This window comes from Lampetra planeri, chromosome 4 (genome assembly GCF_965212315.1).
Source record: "Lampetra planeri chromosome 4, kcLamPlan1.2.h2, whole genome shotgun sequence".
In the NCBI taxonomy this organism is placed as follows: Eukaryota; Metazoa; Chordata; class Hyperoartia; order Petromyzontiformes; family Petromyzontidae; genus Lampetra; species Lampetra planeri.
In genome coordinates, this window is record NC_136110.1 from 26,480,402 (window position 1) to 26,502,775 (window position 22,374).

General features: G+C 43.9%; 1 protein-coding gene across 3 annotated transcripts in view; it reads right to left on the reverse strand.

Annotated features, from left to right (window-relative positions):
• The window catches only part of LOC144717875 (receptor-type tyrosine-protein phosphatase kappa-like), a 132,749-nt gene extending 127,659 nt beyond the window's left edge, over window positions 1–5,090 (reverse strand). For all 3 annotated transcript variants that reach the window (XR_013585156.1, XM_078593622.1, XM_078593621.1), the window contains exon 1: window positions 4,610–5,090. Coding sequence is in view for 2 of the 3 variants with exons in the window: in XM_078593622.1 (XP_078449748.1) it covers window positions 4,610–4,685 (76 nt within the window). In the remaining variant the exon portion in view is untranslated. The remainder of the gene's footprint in view (window positions 1–4,609) is intronic.
• Window positions 5,091–22,374: the final 17,284 nt, after the last annotated feature.

The following is a 22,374-nucleotide window of genomic DNA, read 5'->3' on the forward strand; positions in this document are numbered from 1 at the left end:
AGTTACATTTTAATACTGCCAATGGAACAGGGGATTGGCGCATGCATTGCACGAGGGTGAATCCCCCACTAGGTATGCATCGCAGTTTACATATTTTACACTAATGAAGAAAATTACGGCAAAAGTTTGAACAAAGCCACGCCGTTCTATAATTAGAATGACAGACGTACCTTTCAAGAGTGTTCATGAAATCCCACATGGGACACGGTTTACGTTTGTTGATACGAATGCTGTGTACATTTGGAGTGCAGTATCTGCTCAGGGGAATAACAATTGGATGTCGAACACAGAGTCTGCATGTTTAGGATACGTGTCTAATTATAGATTGAAAACAAAATCAACCAAAAACCACACAAAGATCCCCGTATAGCCTTTGGGGAGCGGTAGTGCAGCGGTTAGCGCGGCTGCGCAACGAACCTGGCGACCCGGGTTCGATTCCCGCTCAGCGGCCAACACCCAGTGACGATTATCTGAACCGGTCCTGGGCCTCCCGTAGGTCGACTCAGCCTCAAATGGGTACCGGGTGTGATGTGTAAACATCGCCACTGGGAAGACAAAGGCAGCCAGGCGTGGTGTTGGCCACCCACCCCCTCGTGTGCTGTGCCGGCCTTGATAGGTGCTCGCTAACAACACACACACACACATCTCCACCCTCATCCTTCCTGGTACAGGAACGGCGTTTGTTACATTTATTTAATCATTTAAAATTGAATGTCTTCTCATCGGCATGCATCCTAAGAAATGAAAAAAGCTACTAAATTCAAAAATAGCACCAATGGCAACGGCTGGGACGAGACGATTTACCCTCCGCACTCTCGTGCAGATCGATGGTGTGCAAGTACTGCTTTTAAATTGCAAACATTTTCCTCACGGCGTTCAGTTATATAATACGTCTGATCTTGATTTTAAGTTTTTGGTGATTTCAGGAATCCATACTCTTTGGTTCTTTCGGTAAAGTCACGTAGGTAGAATATAGTTATGCACTGGAGCAGTGTCCAGGATAGTATAAGGAACACTGATGAGGTTTTACGTTTTTTTTATCTCATCTTGACTGCGATTTTTAAACATGTTCTAGATTTGAAGCTTTCGTGACTGCAAGGATTCATATTCTTGGTTTTTTTCGGTAAAGTCACGTACCGGTCCCATTAGCAGCAGTTGCACTTTAACAACTCTGGCACCCCCCCCCCCTCTCAGCCAGTCTACATAACAAAGACTCAGTCCTTTGTTACGTAGACTAGCCGTCGTTTCAGCAGCACCAACCTTACCATAATAATAAAAAGGGGGCCTACCTTGGCTCCTCCCACCCTCAACCAGAATATATACAAGGACTGTTTTCTTGGAATTTCTCTTACTTGATACAGCTATCGTGCTGTGACGGTCCCACCTGAAGACGGAAGCTTGTGTTGCCTCCGAAACGTCGTGATTTTTATTTTATTTTACGTTTATTTATTTTAATTTTTTACCTACACAGTGACTTTACCGAAAACACCCAATAATATTTAAACATGTTATCGATAGTTTCAATGTTAGGTTAGAAACACTTCGTCTGTGCTCTCCAGTTGTCTGGGTGAAACGTGGTGGGCTCAGCTGTGCCCAATCCTGGCCAGCTGGCTAAAAACAAACTTAATAAACTCACGAAATGGGAGCAAGTGCAAACTTTTTAGACAGCTGCAGACTGCCAAATCAAGGTAACAACAACAACACCACCACGACTTGTCATCTGAAGAGTGCGGTGGAGACCACCCTGTTCCATGATGCACATCACTACCGCACATCTGTGAAAACGACTGGCTATCCGTGACAAAGAGATTCGTGTGTTCATCAAATTCCCACAGTCTAAATAAAGATTCCCACTCGGTTAGGAAGTTCACAATCAACACGCTCTCGCAGTGTGCGGCAGCTTTTTTTTTTTTGCCACGACAACACAATCACTTTTTTTTTTACCATTATATCAACGCAAGCGGCTTTACGTGGGCTAATGCCAGCATCGTCAAAGCGCCACGATCGTTGACATCACCATCGCTTTGCTCACGGCAGCGTGTGAGCAAGCCAGAGATTAAAGGGCACCGTATTGTGCTCAAATGTTGTCGCATGCCTACACAGATAATTGGTTTTTATTACGTGTATCTTTGGGTTTTCATTTAACGTCAGGTTTGTTCTTGGCCATATTCAGGTGATCATGGTTTCAAATGTCAATATATCCCTATTGTACAAGTACAATGCTAGGTATAATGTAATGGACACTGCTTAACAAACAATAATTAGCTTTAAAGACCTGAGGTCAGTATCACTTTCTTTACCGTCTCATGTCACCCTTTGGGCATACGCAGTTTGCAAGACAGTGCGAGTTTCAGTGGGAAGGTGCAATGCTTCAGTAATGTATACTAAACCTTCTCCAGCGCCTAGATAGAACCCTGCTATGATTAACGATTTTCATATTAAAAACTCTTGAGCTGCCCTAAAAATTACTCCACAAGCCTAATGAACTCAGACCACCTAAATGTATACAGTACACCCAAACCTATAACGTAATCACTATCATTAAATTTTTAACACCTAACCCTGAACCTCAATGACGCCAAATGCTTGCAAGCTATTAACCAATAACCCAGTCCCCAATCCGAGCCCCTTTCCTGCAATCCTTAACATCTAGAGCCTTGGGAGCCTACCCTAAGCAGAAGACACTAATGGCTGGGTGTTTCCATGCAGAGTATACACCGTAATGGCAACAGCTATTACACACGGAAAAAGACGCGTATACACTTGGCGAGGGAAGGTTTAGAAAATGTTGTAACTTTTTTAGTCGAGGAACAAGCTTGACATAGTGAGCACGGCATGTAGTATTGAAAAAACTGGTTATAAAAATGCGCGTGCAAAATGTGAGCAAAAAAAAAATCCTACACTCTTGGCTTTGCATAAACAAATCTACAATGCAAAATTTACTATTACTCTCAAGCAAATTCAATTCAAGAAAGTTCAGAGAGCGAAGGAAAAAAAATGTTTAAAATAGAGATTCCAACATCCTGTAGCAATACGGCTTCAACAAATATTCTGGCATATACTGGAATTACATTTAGAGGGGAAAGTGAGAGCACGTTTAAACGGCTGATGGCAATAGACGTAATAGCTGCGTCAACTCGATGTCCACCAATATTCGTAATGTGTCTCGCAAGCCCTTTTGTGCTGTTGGCAGGCAAGCGCACTGCAACCATTTCGGCATCCATTTGAAAACGCCCGCATTAACGGGCTAACAATGTTGCCCAATGCATCCTAATTAGTCTGAATTAAATCCTATCAGGATGGTAACCACGGCAAGCTTTCTGCAACCATAAATGTTTGTTTACTCTTTCGTTATTTGGCACAATTGCTGAACTTTTAAGGAGAGAGGGAGGGGATTGGCGGGGATGTGGAGGAAGACCCAAGTTTGGCTCTCTGCCCACGTGGGTGCGAGAATGTATGTTTCTCTCTTTCTCTCCTTTCTTTTCTCTCAACAATAACCGCTCTGTATTTTAGACGCCCGCAGTTGCTCATTAAAGAAGATTTCCAACCGATGTTATCTTGGGCGCAACAAAGGAAAGGCTGTTCATAAATAGACGACGAGACGCTGTGGTTAGCAGTGCCACACACCCTCATCTCTCCGACGTTGCATGCTCGGGGTCCGGGTGCATGAGTAATCTCACAAATCTTAAATCCACCGGAGGGTTGACATTCTTTGGTGGTCTCTGGCCCTCGGCCACAGCATCCACACCGAACGTACGTTACTCCATCGGCAGTCCCAAATCCCGACCATTTGAATATGTTAATCGGCGCGGCCACGTTAAAAAAACAGGGAGCCTCGATGCAAAACACCATTGTCATTTAAAAGGCGAAGACTGGATAATGAATTGCTCCGGAAAACCACTCGGACGCATTTGCATCACAATTTGCAACAAACCACTCCCGTGGTGAATGATAAGGGAGAACCGGGTTTCGAATGATCCACTGAAATCAAACAAATGCTTTCGCGTTGAGCCCGGGCACAGTTCAAACAGCGCAAGTTTGCCTTTGCCAGGGCTCCCTCCGGGAAAGTTTACGCGCTCCATAAATCACGTGCCTCCCAACCAAACAACAAGAGCGCTTATGAACGATATAAATGGCATACATTAGCCAGCGGAGCGTGGGAGCCACATCGCGGGCACAACGTAACAAAAAAACAACAACAACAACAACAACCAACTCGCATTGGGGGACGTCTCCCGTCATCCGTGCTTGGCCGATGGGAACAACTGAAGGGTCCCGGACTCAGCTGCAGAGCATTTAGGGCATGATCACTCTTTTACCGTCTCTCTACCCACCCCAGAACTCGCGCCAGCAGGGGTGGGGTGGAAAGTTTGAACTTTACTGCCTAAGCATTTCACGTGCATATATATACACGCACACAGATATATGAACAATACACTGACTCGCTCATCCGATATGCCTCCGCAGAAACGCGCGCACGCGTGCGTGAGCACGTGAGCACTTCAGCCGGGGATGCGCACACGTCCCCTACCCTTCAGCGCAAAGCACGCGCACATGCGTGCACACTAACAACAACAACAACAAGACACAAATACGCGCCGCAACTCACCGGTAAACTCCATCGCAGCGGCAGCGTGCGCAGCCAGGGCGAACAGGACGAGAGCGGACATCCTGACGGGCTCCATACACAACGCTCGCTCGCTGCGTATTTTACTCCCAAGTTGTAGCGAGCACCGAGAACAACTCTCGGAGCTTTTGAGGCTCTCGGTCTCCCTCGGATTGCGCCGCGCTTTATCCCCGAGCGCAGCGGGCACGGGCCAGCGGACGAGCCCACGGGACTCCACTCCTCACTCGCTCCCTTCCTCCTCCGCCGCCGCCGCTGCGTTTCGCAACGCGCCGTTACGGATTCCCTTCTTCAAAGGGAGGCGCGCCTTGGGTTGTTTGCGCCGCGCATGGTGCGCGAGCGGCTCGGGTGGTCGGTGGTGGCGGTGGATGAGAAGGAGGAGGAAGAGGAGTAGGAGGAGGAGGAGGCTCGCATTACAGCACAACGAGCCGGGGTCGCGTTTGGCTTCGCGCGCGCACGGCGGTAGCACCCCTCCCTCCCCTCATTCACCCTCCTCCTCCTCCCCACCCCCCCAAATCAGGCCCCCAATCCCTCCTCACCCTACCTCCTACCCCCCCCCTTCCCACCCAAGCCAGCCTTCGTTGAGATCCCTCTGTAGTTGGCAGGACGTCACAACAATCCCGCCTCCCCCACCCGCACTCAACCCTTCACCCATCCGCACTCCGGTCCTCGCGGAAAGAGCCGACTGCCCATCACACCCCCCCCCCCCCACGTGCGCATCGATGTCCACGGAGGGTTTCAAAGCAGCGCTCACGCCTTATTCCTCCTCGGCGTGCACATTCTTCACGAGTTGAACAAATAAAACGTGACCTTGGGGGTGGTGGTGGTGGTGGCGGTGGAGTGGGAAGTCTCTCTCGGGATGGTCTCCGGATTCGGAGCAAGTGCTCTGGGTGTTTATGCCCTGGCGAGGCACACCCCCCCCCCGACGCCTGATTGATGGTTGCATTGATTAATTGACGTAACGCATTTACGCGCAAGTAAACGCGGATGAAGTCCCCTTGCAGTGCTTGCGCGCCGCTGTGCCATGCGCATTGCAGGAGTGTGGTGGGGCGAGTGGATGACTCGAACTCGGGACTGCGAACTCCTCTAAACCGCCACGTAACCTAAGACCACTTGGGATAAACTTGACCAAACTGAATAAAGTCGCAATAAGCAGTAAATCCTGCATTACTTAACGAGTTTTTTGTGTGTGTTCGTTTGTGTGTACAAGTCCAGTTAATTCACAACTGCAGGATAGGGGCAGTCCATAAATGACGCCACGCGATTTTGGACGATTTTGGACGATTTTTGACCCCCCCCCCCTCGTCACACGGCGTCACAAAAAGTCAGACCCCCCCCTCTCAAATATGACGTCACAAAGCTCTGCCCCCCCCCCCCCCCCAAAATAAAACATGCTTCAAATCGCGTTAAACTATTGTCATTGTAGTGCGTATTTAATGTGGCGCTGCACTCTGATGTTGTAGGAGAAAACATTTATTAAAAAGTCAAATTAAGTAGAACGTGTTGTCTACATTTATTTAAAGTTGCGCATTTTGATGTGACGTCACATTTCTCACCACCCCCCCTCGTCACACATCGTCAATGTCTGACCCCCCCCCCCAGGTGCGTGACGTCATTTATGGAAGGCCCCATTATGATCATCACTTATGCGTTCGGTCACGACGATGCTCGCATCTGTTTCCAATGTTGTCGAGACCTTTAGCTGAGAACTCTACTACGCACAGCAGCGCAATGGTTATTGTCATTGTGTTAGAATTCCACCAAACAGATGACGGAAACGCTGCGTTGGCGGATGCGTGCAAAGTTTCGCCGCTCGTACGAATTGACCACTTTATTGGGGGGGGAAGGGGAGGGAGCGGTGGCGCGATGGTTAGCACACTGTGTTATGAACCAAGTGACATCCGTTTGATTGCCGGCTTCGCATCGGTTGATAATTGTATTTAAACTCGTCCGCCGCGCACCCATCTCAACCCTTCATCAACTAAGCACCATTAAGTACAAATCCCAATGTTCGACATGGCATCGGGCGATCTTCATCCTGCATTGACTAAAGTTGTAAATTACGTATTATTTATACAGTATATGGACGTCTGTGTATGTACGTTCTCACACTATTTTACATGGAGTAGTTTGGTAAACAAAGAGTATGGATCCTTGCAGTCACGAAAACTTCAAATTTAAAATTAGTATGATAAACCTCAAGCAGTCAGCGCTGTAGCAGACAACATGCGATTCTAAATGAAAATGGTTTGTGTTCACCTTACAAATGTCGCAATCTTAAAATGGAAGATCGACATGAACTCGATCGCTGTCTCTAATTGCATTCACGAACCAAAATTAGTTACGAGTAAATAGCTATATATTTATGCATCGTGTGCTTTATAGTGTTGTAAAAAAAACTATGTAGATACAAACACGTTCAGTCCTCGACTTACGAACTAGTTAGATTCCTGAGATCCGTTCGTAAGTCGATTTGTTCGTATCTCGAAACTCGATATTTAATTGTATGTAGGTCAGTGCTGTGAAATGTGTTATGGTTAAAAAAAAGGGATGCATTGTCAACATGATAACTTAGAAATATTGTACATTTGCATATAATACTGTTATAATACTGTCTAGTGAGTAAAACATACAATAAAGCAACAGGAAAATATGTTTTACTTTCACTAACCTTAAGTCAAACGGTTCACTGTCATTGTGCATTAAGCGGGATGCTCATCCCGCGGAGGATCACTGCGCCAAACAAAATAGTCCCGTGATTTTGTTCATGAGTACGACCCAATTTTCGCAAGTCGAATGTTTACAAATAATGAAACTTCGATTTAAAGCTTTCGTGACTGCAGGGATTCATCTTCTTGGTTCTTTCGGAAAGAACCAAGAAGAATTTTTTTTTTAACATTATGGCAGTCCATTCATAAAGTGTGGATGTTCAAATTTCGGGGACTGCCTTATTGTATGCTGCTATCTGCCCCGGTGACTCTGGTAGAACGAGTAGCGTCCGGTTGGTAGGTTGCAAGTTCAAATCTTGACTCAAACCATCGTCCCTCTGGGGTCATAACATGATTACCACGCTGTGGAAAGTCACCAGTTGCCCTCTGGATAGAGTCAACCCTGTCATAATAATGTGGAATTTCTACCTTTGGCTCCGGGGTGTAAAGAGGAGATGACCGGTGCCTCAATGCTTATTTGAGCAATAACTCACTCTGACTGTTTCAACTCCAGTTGGTTCTAAATAATTGTGTATTTGAGGGACATTAACTGAAATGAGTGTCTGCACCGTGGGTGTAGAAAGAGGATGCCATCTGGATGTGACCGTTTCTCTGTAAGACGCACAGACTCTGATGAGCGAATCAAACCCCGTTGAACTTGACGGAGTGGCAGCCAAAAGAGAAAACGCACCCAAGGGTCCAATCAGTGCGGAGATGAAGCAGGGAGAGCAGTTGCATAGGAGGAGTGAGATTGAGTGTCGCATCGCTAGGATGGCGAGGGATTGCAACTTAATAGGGAAGCCTTCATCCAGCAGTGGGTAGACTATGGCTGCTGCTGCTGCTGCTAATGACGATGATGGCAACGCTATGAAGATGACTGTTATCTCCGTATTTGTCAGCATACCATTCCTTTTCGTCACGTGCCTGTATCTGCGATTCAGCTGTTTTGAACAATTACTCCAAATTGTGTTCATTGCCCCCCCCCCCCCATTAAAAAGACACTAACAGGCTCTTGTTTGAAAATCTAGAGGGAATGAGTGACAGCTGAAATGTTAAAATGTTCAAATAAGTGTCACCTGCACTGTCAAGTGGCAAAGCCCCTTCACTGCCTAAAGCCCCGCTCTCAGGACAATCTCAAAGGGAGATAAATGTTCAAGTACAGTGAGGTCCCTGAACATCAATTGGCCATTGCTGCCCTTCCTTCATCCTGAAGAAGTTAAGTGATGTCTTGACCACTAATGACAAAGTGCAATCTCCCCTTTGTCTCTCGAATGTCAATGAAACACACCTGGCACCTGATAGCATATTCACAACAGATGTGCTGCAATTAGCGAGAGTGCACCCAAAATGTAGGGATTTGTCAATAGGGCGCTGGATAGAAATTATACTCTTTTTCCCTTACCCGTTCTGCCCCCTCTTCCCACGCTATCTTTCAGTATTCACCATATCCCCAGCCAGGTCTGCCTTTGGACCAAAGCCTGACTTGCAATGACTTTGTGGGAGAGTATTACCCAGCACGTACTGTAAAGAGTAATTGCCATGGAGTTGCCAGAGTCGTTACATTATTCAAGAAATTATAACGCGAGGTCCTAAATTGCACCGTGCTTTACTCAACGCCGCAACCTTCTTTCTCTATGGTACAGCAAGTACTATAATTGTCATTAAGGGATGTTGACGAGCTCTGTTGTTGTCGAGATTATCGATATTAAGGCGCAATGTTTCACTCTTTGGGGAATTGAGCAAAAACAAAGAATCACAGAAGGCCCCACAAATAGCAGCACAGAGAAAGTTAGTGTTCATCTTCTTGGTTCTTTCGGTAAAGTCACGTAGAAGGGAAGTAATAAAATAATAAAAAGTAAAACATAATACAATAATTCTCACGACGTGGCCGAAACGTCGTGAGAATTATTTTATTATGCTTCATTTTATTATTTTATTACTTCCCTTCTACGTGACTTTACCGAAAGAACAAAGAAGATGAATCCCTGCAGTCACCAAAGCTTTAAATCGAAATTTAAAGTTAGTGTTATTGGGTGGGTGATATAGAGGATGAGGAGGAGTAGTAGTAGTAGCAGCTTCCACATCTGAGTTCGTAAACGAACGACGTTTTTTTTTTCTTCCGTTTTACGAAATTTGTGCTCGTTACAAACTATCAAACTATCAGGCGGAAAAAAAAATCAAACAGTGGAACTGCTGAACCAGCTGGATTTCTTTTTTCTGCCTGAGGACGACCGCTTGTGTTGCGATCGAAACGTCGTGATATATTATTTTTTGTTTTATTTTTATACCTACGTGACTTTACCGAAATAACCAAAAAAGTATGGATTCCTGTAGTCACGAAAGCTTCAAATCAAGATTATCTCTGACGTATCGACAACACGTTTTTTCCCCCACACATTACAATGCTTGCGGTCGCATTGAACGTAGGCGTTTGTGGTGGCGAATAATCTACTTCCAAATTGAAAACTACGGTGTGCCGTAGACACGATGATGGATTGAATGTGATTTGTGGCACGATCCTTTGTGGAGAAAGTTCCACAATGATGGCCAAAAACAAAACAAATATCCTTAAGTAGCCACATGTGGGCCCTGCGATGACTCCAAGCTGACGGCTCCCGCGGGCATAACAAGGGATGAAGAATGAGTGAGCGAACACAGTGGAAGTTTGTATCCTTACATTTCAGCCATGGTAGGTCAAGAGGTTTTGAAAATGAGATGCAAAGTCATACCGCGCCAGCGTGATGTTATCACAGTGTTAACATTTAACACAATACGATTTACCAACTTGTACTCGTAAGTGAAGTGGGCAGGAGTCACGGTTTAAATAACCAAAGTAAACTGTCACACAAAAAATTGTGGACTGTCACTTTAAACAGAAACTGAGTGTTTGTCAATGAAGTCGCATTTAACACTAGTGAATTGATTTTGTTTATATATATACAGAACCCTTTACTTATCCATGAAAGCCTCACCGAGTCTCCAGACTCGAAATGCAAAGTACACATTTTTCAAGACGGCTATGCAATGGCACATTTGGTCAGTTACATTTTCATGCAGTGTTTTTTTAATGTGTGGTATCCAAGGGGGGGGGGGACCCCCCATGCGTATGAGGGGGAAACGTTACGAGGTTAATGGAGATGGACTCACAAGTCCACTTACGTCCCAGTGGTGCTGTGGTGTTAAATAAATCGACTTTGTCCACCAGAATCTCGCCTCCAAAGTGCTGGATCGGCATCACCATACCCCCCCCCCCAGCCTTTTGCTCTATCACAAAAAGTATGCAGTCCCATTTTGACTTTAAAATATAAAAAAATAAAATTGTGCTTCAGTGAGTACACTTCTGCCTGAAACTTTAGACCATTGCCATATTAATAGATTTTTTGTGCCTTATTTTGAGATTAAAAGCTTATGTATTGAGATGCATTTAGTGATGATTACAATAACAATATGTTTACAATTAATAGAGTTTTACTGATCTTTTAAATTTTTTTAGCAATTTGAGCAAAAAAGCCCTGACAAATTCCAATTAATTAGTTCCAGTGTAATAATTAATTACACCAACCCCCCCCCTCCACCCCTCCCCAGCCAGCGTAATATAATTGACATTGCATAGTAAAACTTTCTCGGGCCATCACCAAAATTAATCTAGCTTGAATAAGATGACGCACACCCGAAATACGCGTAAGCGCTGCAATGAAAGATTTGCAATTTCCGCGGCATCTATTCGCCTCCACACGCACACGTGTCCTTAGAGCAACCCAGCACCATCAGTATTTTTATGACTCTTTTTCTTTCCCCCGCCGCATTAGTGTCGTGCGCGTTGTGCCGCCGTTTTGGCGCCGCGTCATTAAATTCAAATATATCGTCACGTTGACAGAGGAGCCTGCGATTTCAGCAGCATCCAGAATATGAGAGGCATCTCGTCTCTTTCGAGGTTCCCCCCCCCCCCGCTCCACCTCCACCGCTGACGTTGTCGGTTGCCCTATCGAGATTTCACGATTCATTTAGAGCTTCAACGAAATGCCCGCAAAATGTTTAAGAGTTGTCCCTCTTCCTCTGCAAAAAACGAATGTCGATTTGGGCGACACGCAATGCGGACGGCACGACGCAAGAGCGAGGCTGCCAGTCACACACCGTGACAGATGCGTCTTTCTCCGCGCAAAGCAGATCGCTACGAGAACAAATCAAATTCCGCACATGTACTATATATTGCTGATATGCGCCATGCGTCCCATTAGATCACAGAAATTAAATCACGTACCTTCGATTTTGTTGAGCCTGCAGACGTGGCTATACGGTTCTACGCATTCTTGTTATTATTTTGTGCGCGTGTTATATATATATATATTTTTTTTTTAAAGCACCAATGGCAAATTTAAATGCGATTTTTACAAGTATCTCTATAGACACCCAATGCCCCCCCCCTCTCCCCCTGGTCGCGTTAACCCATTAAAGTCGATTGAAGACAAACGCGTCGCGTGCTTTCGAGGTGACCGGGTGGCATTTGACACGTGCCCCCTTACGAGTGTGATGAAGCACGCTAAACTTGGCCACATAGTCTGCATTGTGTCCATGGCCATGCCTTATGCGTGCGTGCCAAATATATGCCCGTGGCATTGTGCGGTCCTTGGCATTAGGTTTCATCCTTTGGAGGTGGCGCGCGTGTTATATTTGTTGTGTCGAGTGTGCATTTATAGCTATACACACGTGCACGAAGCGTGACACTCACGCATAGCACCGGTGACCTAAGACAATAGTCTAGACTTGAACAAAAGATGATGATATGTAAGTCTTAAACCGCTGTTTTATCTCTGTATTTATATCGCCCATACATAATATACTATATTTACCTAGCATTGGATTGCATCACAGCACCATTGTCGTCTTGGATGAAAGCGACGTTACTTATTGTTTACATGTCAGGTCTTTGTTGTCTCTTTGTAAGTGTGTTGAGATTGGTAGCGTAGTGGTTGTTGGGCTGCTCCATACAAACCCTGTTGTTTTGTCGCCGAGTTCAATCCCCGGCCACGACTAAATCGGTGGTGATTATAATCTGTGCCAGCCCTGGGCCTCCCCCAGATTAACAGAGCCTGAAAGGAGTGCCTGGTGTGGCCATATAAACATCAGCACTGGAGAAACAAAGAAAGGTGGCCAGGCATTGTGCTGGCAACACCACCCCTGATGTGCCATGCAATTCATCATATGCGCTCACGAACAACACTGGCCCAAATGGCTTGTGTAGGCGTTATGGGGGGATCGTTGTGTTTTGGTATGTCTACATTTTAAATAAATATACATGGATAACTCTACCAAAGTAGTCAGATCAATACGCAACAAATTCCAGTGACTTTGGGATGAACCCTAGGCATGCACAACGGCATCTGTATCTCGAGGATGTATTCAGTGTCAAGAAAACACTTAGGTTTGGTACGTGACCATCGGCGCTTGGGAGAGAGGAGGAGTGGTCAGGCATGCTACTGCTCACACCACCCTTGCGAGAGACGTATCGGTTTGAATAGGTACTCGCTGCCGGCTATGGTTCCAACCGTATATAATATGAAGGGTTGGTTGCACACGTAGAACGCGGTGATCAGTGGCACAATGTCCCTGCACGCTATGCTGGAAACTCGGGGACCCCCACCCCCTTGGAAACCCACGAACCCCCACCTACTTCCTTCATCAGCCCACACTGACGAACATGGTGAAGTATGGTCAAACTACAACCATGACCCGCACAGTGTGGAGGGCTTTCATCCGGCAGTAGATTGACAAATGGGAGTGTATATTATTATTATTAGGGGTGCCACCTGTCCTGGTTTTCCCAGGATTGTGCTGTTTTTGAGATAACTGCTGTCCTGGGAAATCTCAAAGTCTTCCCAGGACATGAAAAGCCCCATTGTATTTGTCAGTTGCATTATAATAATACTGATAAACCACTGAAGATAATGTATTTACATGTCTTCCTCTTTTCTTCCAGTATTGTAAGATATTCTTCTTCCCATAACATTGCCCACTTTTGTGTTCCACAGAAGTTGAACCCTCATTATTGCTATTATTGTACAATGTATGAATTTACCTACAGAATGTTATATTGAGAAACTTGCGTAAAAATGATTTCGATTATTTTGTTGCGATAAAAAGCCACGGTCATTTGTATCTAGGTCCCTTCCGAAAACAAATAAGCTTACAGTTCAGTGACCTTTACCTATTAAGATAAAACATAGTTTAGTTTTATTAGTAACTTTTGTTTTAATTATTCGTTTACTTTTCCTATAAAATGCACTCCTATCGCATTTTTATACTTTTTTTTGTTGTAATGTTCTGACCGGCCCCGACTGGACATCTGTGAAAAAGAGCTTTATAGATTACCAGATTCCTCCAGCATAAATACATATTCTGATTCTGCTGTATGCATGTCCCTGCTGGTGTATTGCGAGTTTATGTACATCAATGGGATATGCTCTCTTACGTATTTTATATGACAGAACAAGTTAAGAATCGAGCGGATGCATTAAGCCATAAAGGGCACCAGTGGGAATGAGGTGAAATCGATAGAAGGTGCATCAGGCTGTATGGTGGACCCGGCGCTCTCTCTCTCGCTCTCTGCTATGAACGACGCTGTCATCTCTGGCTCCTCGTACTCAATGTTGGTATCGCCGCCACTATATGAAAAGTCTTTGAAACGATCATGAAGTACATCTACCTGCCCCCCCATTCCCCGCAATAATGTTTTAAGGACATGCAAATATATATATATTTTTTAATATTACTTCGGCCACTTGATGGTGAAATTTGGGTCTGACGACAACAACACTGATGGATGATAATTGCGATGTTGATTGTTATGATGATGGATGCTGGATAATGGTGAAGTTGTATCATGCTGTGAGTGTCAACCAGGGACACTGAAGCAATGCGCACAGTGGATTCTGTTCAGTCGCGAGAAGTATCCCCACTTATGTGACGCACCCCCCTTCTATACTACGTCCCACAAACTATCTGTGCTCTTTTGTTACATCCATCACTTTACTATAGTTGCATGATAGCACTGGCTTCCGTCTCCTGCAAACGTAATTTGTGTAAACAGCAGACAAACGGTATGACAGAAGAAAAAAAAAACCTCCTTCTTTGAAAAGCTGCACTCTATAATGAATTCCTCACACCTGTACATATACTTCATTGTCCATTATGCTATGGCACAGGTGCAGCCCATTAATAATAGAATGTGCCATTTCTCACCGCCGTGTTGCCTTAACCCACCCACCCTACCCCTCAACAGATGTTCCACTTCACCACCTCTTTCTTCCAAGTCCCACGTGACAAGATTAGCATCAGAGTGACCCGTCTGCCAACTGGCTTCTTGGCACCCCCCGGCATGAGTGCAACGTGTCAGGTAGGTGTTGCATTAAATTTTATGTCGTTAGAGTAAAATGCTGATTGGTTAAGCCGGATGATTTAGAGGTCAATAACGTGTTACATAAAATAGATGCCTTCATATAAAATAGAAAAACCCACAATTGTTGCGCTCATAAAATATTCACACCGGCAAACTCACCGATTTCATTGCAGTTGGATCAAAACATGTCTCTACGTGTTTTCTTTTCGGAATTACAGCTTTGTCATGGGACACACGATCTTGGAGCTGGTAATGCTCGAAAGACTTAAGAAATTTGAGAGAACGATGTTCAGATCATTAAAGCAGATCAGTGATGACTCGTTTGATGGGTGAATGACCAACATTATTTATTTTAGGCATGCACCTTAAATCATGAAAGTAATACACGATAGGTATGGAATGTCTCCCCCACACTGTGGTGGTAATAGGAGGTAGCCCGACCATTATTGGTACTGGTCAGTGCAGGTTGGTGATGAGGGGGGGCACAGGACCAGTCCAGATATCACTCGCTACTGATGTCAGCCATGGCTGGGAATCGAATTTGAGTTGCCAGGTTCATAGCGTAATATGACACTGCTCTATCTCCAAGCAATATCTCTCTCTATGTGCAATATTCAGTCTCAAAGACGTTTAATAAATAATACTAAGTACCACACTGTTAAACTGTTGTGATTTTTCTGTCATTGTTTATTACATCTAAGAAAAACACAATTGCCATCTACGCTTTGCCAGGCTTTGTGGCTCGCAAGGGTTTCACATTTAGAGGGATAGCTACGTTGGTAAATGTGTCACATTGGATAATTATCAGAGGTCTTGTTTTTGACTGGGTAGTTAAAATGAAGCTCTGGTTAATTCATAGACATTTGGTTACAGTTTTGCTGGAAATTCCCCTTCGTATTTCCCAGGAAAATGAGTGTCCACATTTGTTTATGGCATAAACATGATCACTGGAAAAATCAGTTTAGATTGAGTGGAGGAATTGAGCAGAGTATGTATGTGTCCGAAATACAATAAGGTACGATTAAAGTGAAACCAAAGAAAATATTGTAATAAAAAAGATAACAATGTGAATTCTAAGAAATAAACCAAGCAGATAATGCATACTCCATTTCTATGTTAAACAGTACTGTAGTGTGATATAAAATGAGATCATTCTTAGCTCATCGCTCAAGATATTATAATCTGAGGCACATTTTCATAACCGAAAGTGAGTGCAGATCGATCTCAGATCTAGCTCTGTGCATACCTTTGCACGTTCGTTTCCAAAAATGCGATCAAAGGGATATATTTCGATTTAAAGCTTTCGTGACTGCAGGTATTCATCTTCATGGTTCTTCGGTAAAGTCACGTAGAAGGGAAATAATAAAGTAATAAAAATAAAACAATAAAATAATTCTCACGATGTTTCGGCCACAACGCAAACAGCGTTGTGGCTGAAACGTCGTGAGAATTATTTTATGGCAGACGCTGTCTTTTTTATTATGGCAGACGCTGTCTTTCCGACAGACCTGTTCTTCACCTGAGGACGGCTGCTTGCGTTGTGGCCGAAACGTCGTGAGAATTATTTTATTATGTTTTATTTTTATTATTTTATTATTTCCCTTCTACGTGACTTTACCGAAAAAACCAAGAAGACAAAGGGATATAGTGAGGTGAGAACTAAACGCAACGTTTTGAATCAGTGGTGAATTTTTTTTTTACAATGATCCATCATCCTGTCTGATAGTTTTACTGATTATGTAATTTTCATTGTGAACAAGAATTCTGAAAGGTACAGTTATATTTGTCAATAATATCCAAATGAGCACCAAGTTTTCTTAATTGTTTCAAAAAGAGTTGATGAATCAATTTCACATTTCAGAAACTGTGGTCATTTGAAAAAAAATCACCAGTAATAAAATAAAAATAAACCGTCATAATGAGCATCTGAATTACAACTTGCAAAGTATTGCATGCAAACAAAAATAAGACGTTAAGATAATTTTACCGAATATAATTATTTACGTACTATAATGAACAAATTAAATACATGTTGGCATATACTGGAAACACGATTAGATGTTTTTTTTTTAAAGCAATTCAGACTAAATTTGTATGCTGCAACACAAATTTCCATTAGACAAGTACAACCACATCATCTGCGAGGACAGTGCCCTCTTAAGGCATAATGATGTAACTTGTTAGGCATAGAAATGCGTGCCACATTTGCAATGGCTATCGTTACGCGCCACTCCATAACCGCTACGAAATAAGCTTACAACGCATTTGCAGAAGGCTAATTCACAAACGCGTTGCTGTTCGCACGATGCGAAGGCTTGTCGCCTATTCAGATTTCATTTCGACAAGGTTGCTTGTGCGTTAATTCGCGTAAGGGCTGCTCAAATTTTACCCTGACCTTTTTTTAAAGAGTTTACCCTGTGCGTTTCCGTCTTTGCATGAGCAATACATTATTTTTCATCACGTGCCAAACAAAAATGTGTCCCTATGCTTATATGAGTGTTGGCCAGACCCCCACCCCATATCACATGTATTGTTGTCCAAGACAACGGTGCAAACTCCACATTCTCGTGGCAGAAAGTGTTTTGCACAGGTACAATGCAAATGTGCAGCTCCGCAATTGTCAGCTCACACCACTGCTGGAGGAAGGGCGTCCAATCGATGGTTGGGCTCAGAGGGTATTTGGTCTACTCTTCCACAAACAATTGTCCCCCCACCACACTCGACCTGCCGATCGGCAGTGTTGTACCGATATATACAGTTGGGTGGATAGGCGCGGTAGGATTTCAGAAACGTGCCCATCGTTTCAACTCTCGCATTGAAAGAACAAACGGGTCGGTGACCTCTGGATTGAAAGTCCAGGATGCAAACAGCAGCTTCCCAGCATTTCGGTGTCCGAGAGCTCCAATTAGCAATTGTGGTGAGGATGGAAACTCATAATTGAACTCATTCCATGATTGTCAGCCTCCTGCTAGAATAATCCATGTGCCAGCCATCTGCCACATCGGAGCGCACAGTGCTCGAAATGCTACAGCACGTCTGAATCGGGATCGCGGTGGTTAGCATGCTGCCCTGTGGACCAGGCTATCCGAGTTCGATTCCCTGCCACGGCTAGCGCCAGGAGGGAGTGATGTTTGAACCGACATCGTGCGCTGGCCAGCGTGGAGAAGCAGAGTACAACAACACACAAGCCCAATGTGGCATGGTGAGCGGGCCTTCATCCAGCAGTGGACGAAGAAATTGCTGCATTTAATTATTATTCCGTATTATGCTTGAGAATGTATTGCAGACATACAGGAATTATTAATTATTCAAATTTGTAATGCGCAGTCCATCGTAGGATCCCAATGTGCATATGTACACGTTAAATGCACCTCCCATTAGCACGGTTGGCTCAGCACGGTGCGAAATCATTTCCACACACATGCATACGCAACCCAAACTATACTCCAAAGCTAATTTTGGAACAAAACAAGCACTCTCTCCGTATGCTGTTTTTTTTTACTTATCCTGTATAAATTTCGATTTAAAGCTTTCGTGACTGCAGGGATTAATATTCTTGGTTCTTTCGGTAAAGTCACGTAGAAGGGAAATAATAAAATAATAAAAATAAAACTATACAATTATTGGATAAACCCATACCAGGGTAAAAGTCCCAGGACACCACGCTTACGGAGTGTCTCCTGTTTCGGCAGTGAGCCTGCAGTGCAGCATTGCAGAGTTCCATTCTCTGGATCTAATGCAGCTGATGATGGCGTACAGTATCCTGTTTTTAACTCTCCAGTCCCTTGAGTTTATTTTGCGCGTACGTCACCTAAAAAAGCAAAAGCAAACGGTTATAACGAGAGCACCATAATCTAGCGCATGTAATTAAACACCGAAGCATGGGCACTCTGCAGCTGCCGTTTCACGTCTGAAATGATCACTTAAATTTTCCAAAGCTGCAAATTACTGAAAGCAATGCCCTTAAGTCGGTTGCACCATTTGGCTATTGTTCTGAATTGTAATGGTTTGTCTGCACTCTATTGTGTGGGATTAAGATGTGCACATTGGGTTGGCTATTCCTGCGTGCTCTATAGTTGTTAAATGTATTTCATTTGATTCCACGACTTTCTTTAAACGTATCGCGTATGAATTTCGATTTAAAGCTTTCGTGACTGCAAAGTCGCGTAGAAGGGAAATAATAAAATAATAAAAATAAAACATTATAATTATTAATTAATACAAATTTCACTTTTTAATGATAATGTTTTATTTTTATTATTTTATTATTTCCCTTCTACGTGACTTTAACGAAAGAACCAAGAAGATGTATCGTGTATGGTTATTCTTTACTTTTAACTTCATGAGCAAATTTAAATGTATTATTTAGTCGGTTCAATCTGTCAGTTTTAGAACAGACCCAAGATGCTCTCTCTAAAGGTGTGGCCCATGAACAGACGAAGTACATCCAGCAGAACTCTATTAATTAGAGGTTTGTTAGCCAACCGTGACCATATGGAGCAAAGTGCCAAGATTACAACAGCGGGGCTATGTCCTCTTCTTGGTTCTTTCGGTAAAGTCACGTAGAAGGGAAGTAGTAAAATAATAAAAATAAAACATAATAAAATAATTCTCACGACGTTTCGGCTACAACGCAAGCAGCCGTCTTCAGGTGAAGAATGAGACACTACCAAGCTAGGAGCTTATATATAAGCTGGGTTGGAGGTGGAAGAAGAAGAGCGCCTTAACAAAAAGAATGTGCGGGGCTATGGTTGTATCTGCTGCAGTCCCAGGACACGCCTTTCAAAATGTCAGTCTCTTTGTTACATTGCATGTTAATAAACTACCGGGGGGTGACGGGTTTCTTTTGAACAGTGTGGTTAATTCCGTGGAATGCGGTGTGTGTGGCAGAGCCCAGCAGTGAAACAAACAAGTTAACGAGGACAATTAATCCTGGCGGTGGATAGTATCCATCCTGCTTATACAGTGCTACCCCGGAGATCGAACTGAATTCGTTCCAGAAGGCCATTCGAACACCGATTTGTTCGAACACCGAATTAATTTTCCCCATAAGAATGAATGTAAATGACATTCATTGTTTCCAGACACAAGAAATCTGTCATTATAACGCATTTTTACACCAAGTTTACAGTAATTACATGCATAAAATCATACAAAAAAAAACAAGAAACACAATAAATAAATGGAAAAAATGAATAAATATATGGAATAAATGAAATAAATGAACATTGAACTTCACTTTACCTCTAGTAAGGAGAGTTGATGGCTTGAGTGGAAGGTGGAGAGGAGAAGGGGGTGGTAAAACCTTTGTCTGGGCAAGCGTCATGCACGCTGGCCATACTGGTCTCAGCCGTACAGGTTCTTTCAAGTCACGATTGCCCGTTCGACCTCCGAATTTCGTTTGGTTTCCGGGGCAAAAAATGTTCGTTTCAACTCTGTACACAAAATCCGTGATTTGATCCCATCTGTAAAGGATGTGATTCCTGACATGCAATACCCCGGTGTCTACAAACTAAGCTGTGTCTGCGGCAGTAGTTACATTGGGTAAACTAAGCGACATGTCTCGGACCGTGTTCGTGAACATAAGGCAGATCTGAAACACGGTAGGACCAATACCTCGGCCATGGCTGATCATTGTTTTAATGCGGTGGGCTCACACAAAATGTATTTCTCTAAGACGAAGGTACTTTGCAAACCCATTGGCAATCAACAAAGATTCGTTCATGAAGCCATCCACATATACAGACACAGACACAACTTCAATCGAGAAGATGGGTATAAGCTGAGTAATCATTGGAAGGACGTTATCAACCAGTTTAAGTCATAACTGGCTATGATGTTCCCATCCTACCACCTTCTGATGTTAGTTGTTATTTTGGGCTCTCTGATCTTACATGAACAGGTAAAATTTCCCACACTAACACAGCCACCTCGCTCGCCGAGCTCATTGTTGCTGCTCTGCGAGCTCCCATTGACATGCTAATATCGATTTAAAGCTTTCGTGACTGCAGGAATTCATCTTCTTGGTTCTTTCGGTAAAGTCACGTAGAATGGAAATAATAAAACAAAAATTCTCACGACGTTTCGGCCACAACGCAAACAGCCGTCCTCAGGTGGAGAACATGTCTGTCGAAAAGACAGAGTCTGTCTTTTTTATTTTATTTTCATTATTTCCATTCTACGTGACTTTACCGAAAGAACCAAGAAGATGCTAATCTCTCACATTAACATAGCCACCTCCACACCCTCGTCGTGGATGTCGCCCTCCGATCTTACATTAACATGCTAATTTATTACATTAACATAACTAGCCCCGCCCACTTCGTTGATAACCCTTGGGCTACACCCATTTTAAACCTTTAAAACAGTCTGCCTCAGCAGCTTTCCCCCTCGTTTTTCTTCCTGATGACGAACAGCTTGTGTTACGATCGAAACGTCGTAGTTTTTTGTTATTCCTCGTGTTTTTTTCTTGGAACCTATCTACGTGACTTTACCGAAAAACCCAAAGAATAGATATTCTTGGCTCATTATAGTAGTAATGCTAAGCCCCTCCCGCATTTCAAAATTAGTCTGGACCAGATTTGGAAGCACCTTATTTATAACACTGTGCGCTTACAAAATAAGCTCCACGTACATAACACCGCATACGAGAGGGGATATGTGTATGGTAAGACCTTTATTTTAATCCATAACAACACTGCCTCCCTTTACCTTTAATAACGCCCTACAGTACAATAATCCCCAAGCATTTAGCAGAGCTTTCAGCTGCCTGGGTACCTTTGTAATTATTCCTGAAGGTTATATATTAATTAACGTTTGAGCATCTCATATTGGAGATTGTGAAGGCTAAGGCAAGCATGCTCGTGATTAACGGCCTTCCGGCAGCACTTCCAACAACGGTCACTCAATTGATAATTAAAGCCAGGGCATTATCATTTTGCGTGCGCGCACACACCGTAAACAAACCAAAAATAATCCATGCGTCACGTGATTTTTGTTGTTGTTGTTGTTGACGTCTATCCCCACCCAGTGCGGCGTTTTGACCCGCCGGAGTACCCACTTGGACAGGCCTCGCACATGTGGCACCACGCGTAATTAATTCCACATCATCCACGCGCGGAGCCACCGCGCGGGCCCCATCTACACGCTTGCAGTGCCACTGTGTGCACCAAATCACCGTCGTGCTGTTGGGGGGGGGGGGGGGGGGTGATGGCGCTCACTCAACGTGGCTCACTCTTCAACAGACGAGAGAAATTTCGATTTAAAACTTTCGTGACTGCAGGGATTCATCTTCTTGGTTCTTTCGGTAAAGTCACGTAGAAGGGAAGTAATACAATAATACAAATAAAACATAATAAAATACAATTCTCACGACGTTTCGGCCACAACGCAAGCAGCCGTCTCACGACGTTTCGTCCTGAGGACGGCTGCTTGCGTTGTGGCCGAAACGTCGTGAGACAGCTGCTTGCGTTGTGGCCGAAACGTCGTGAGAATAATTTTATTATGTTTTATTTTATTATTTTATTACTTCCCTTCTACGTGACTTTACCGAAAGAACCAAGAAGACGAGAGAAAGTGGAAAGACACATAGTTTGGTGCCAGCGATATTTTGCTCAAATCCCTGCACACAGAAGTGCACGAGTTGC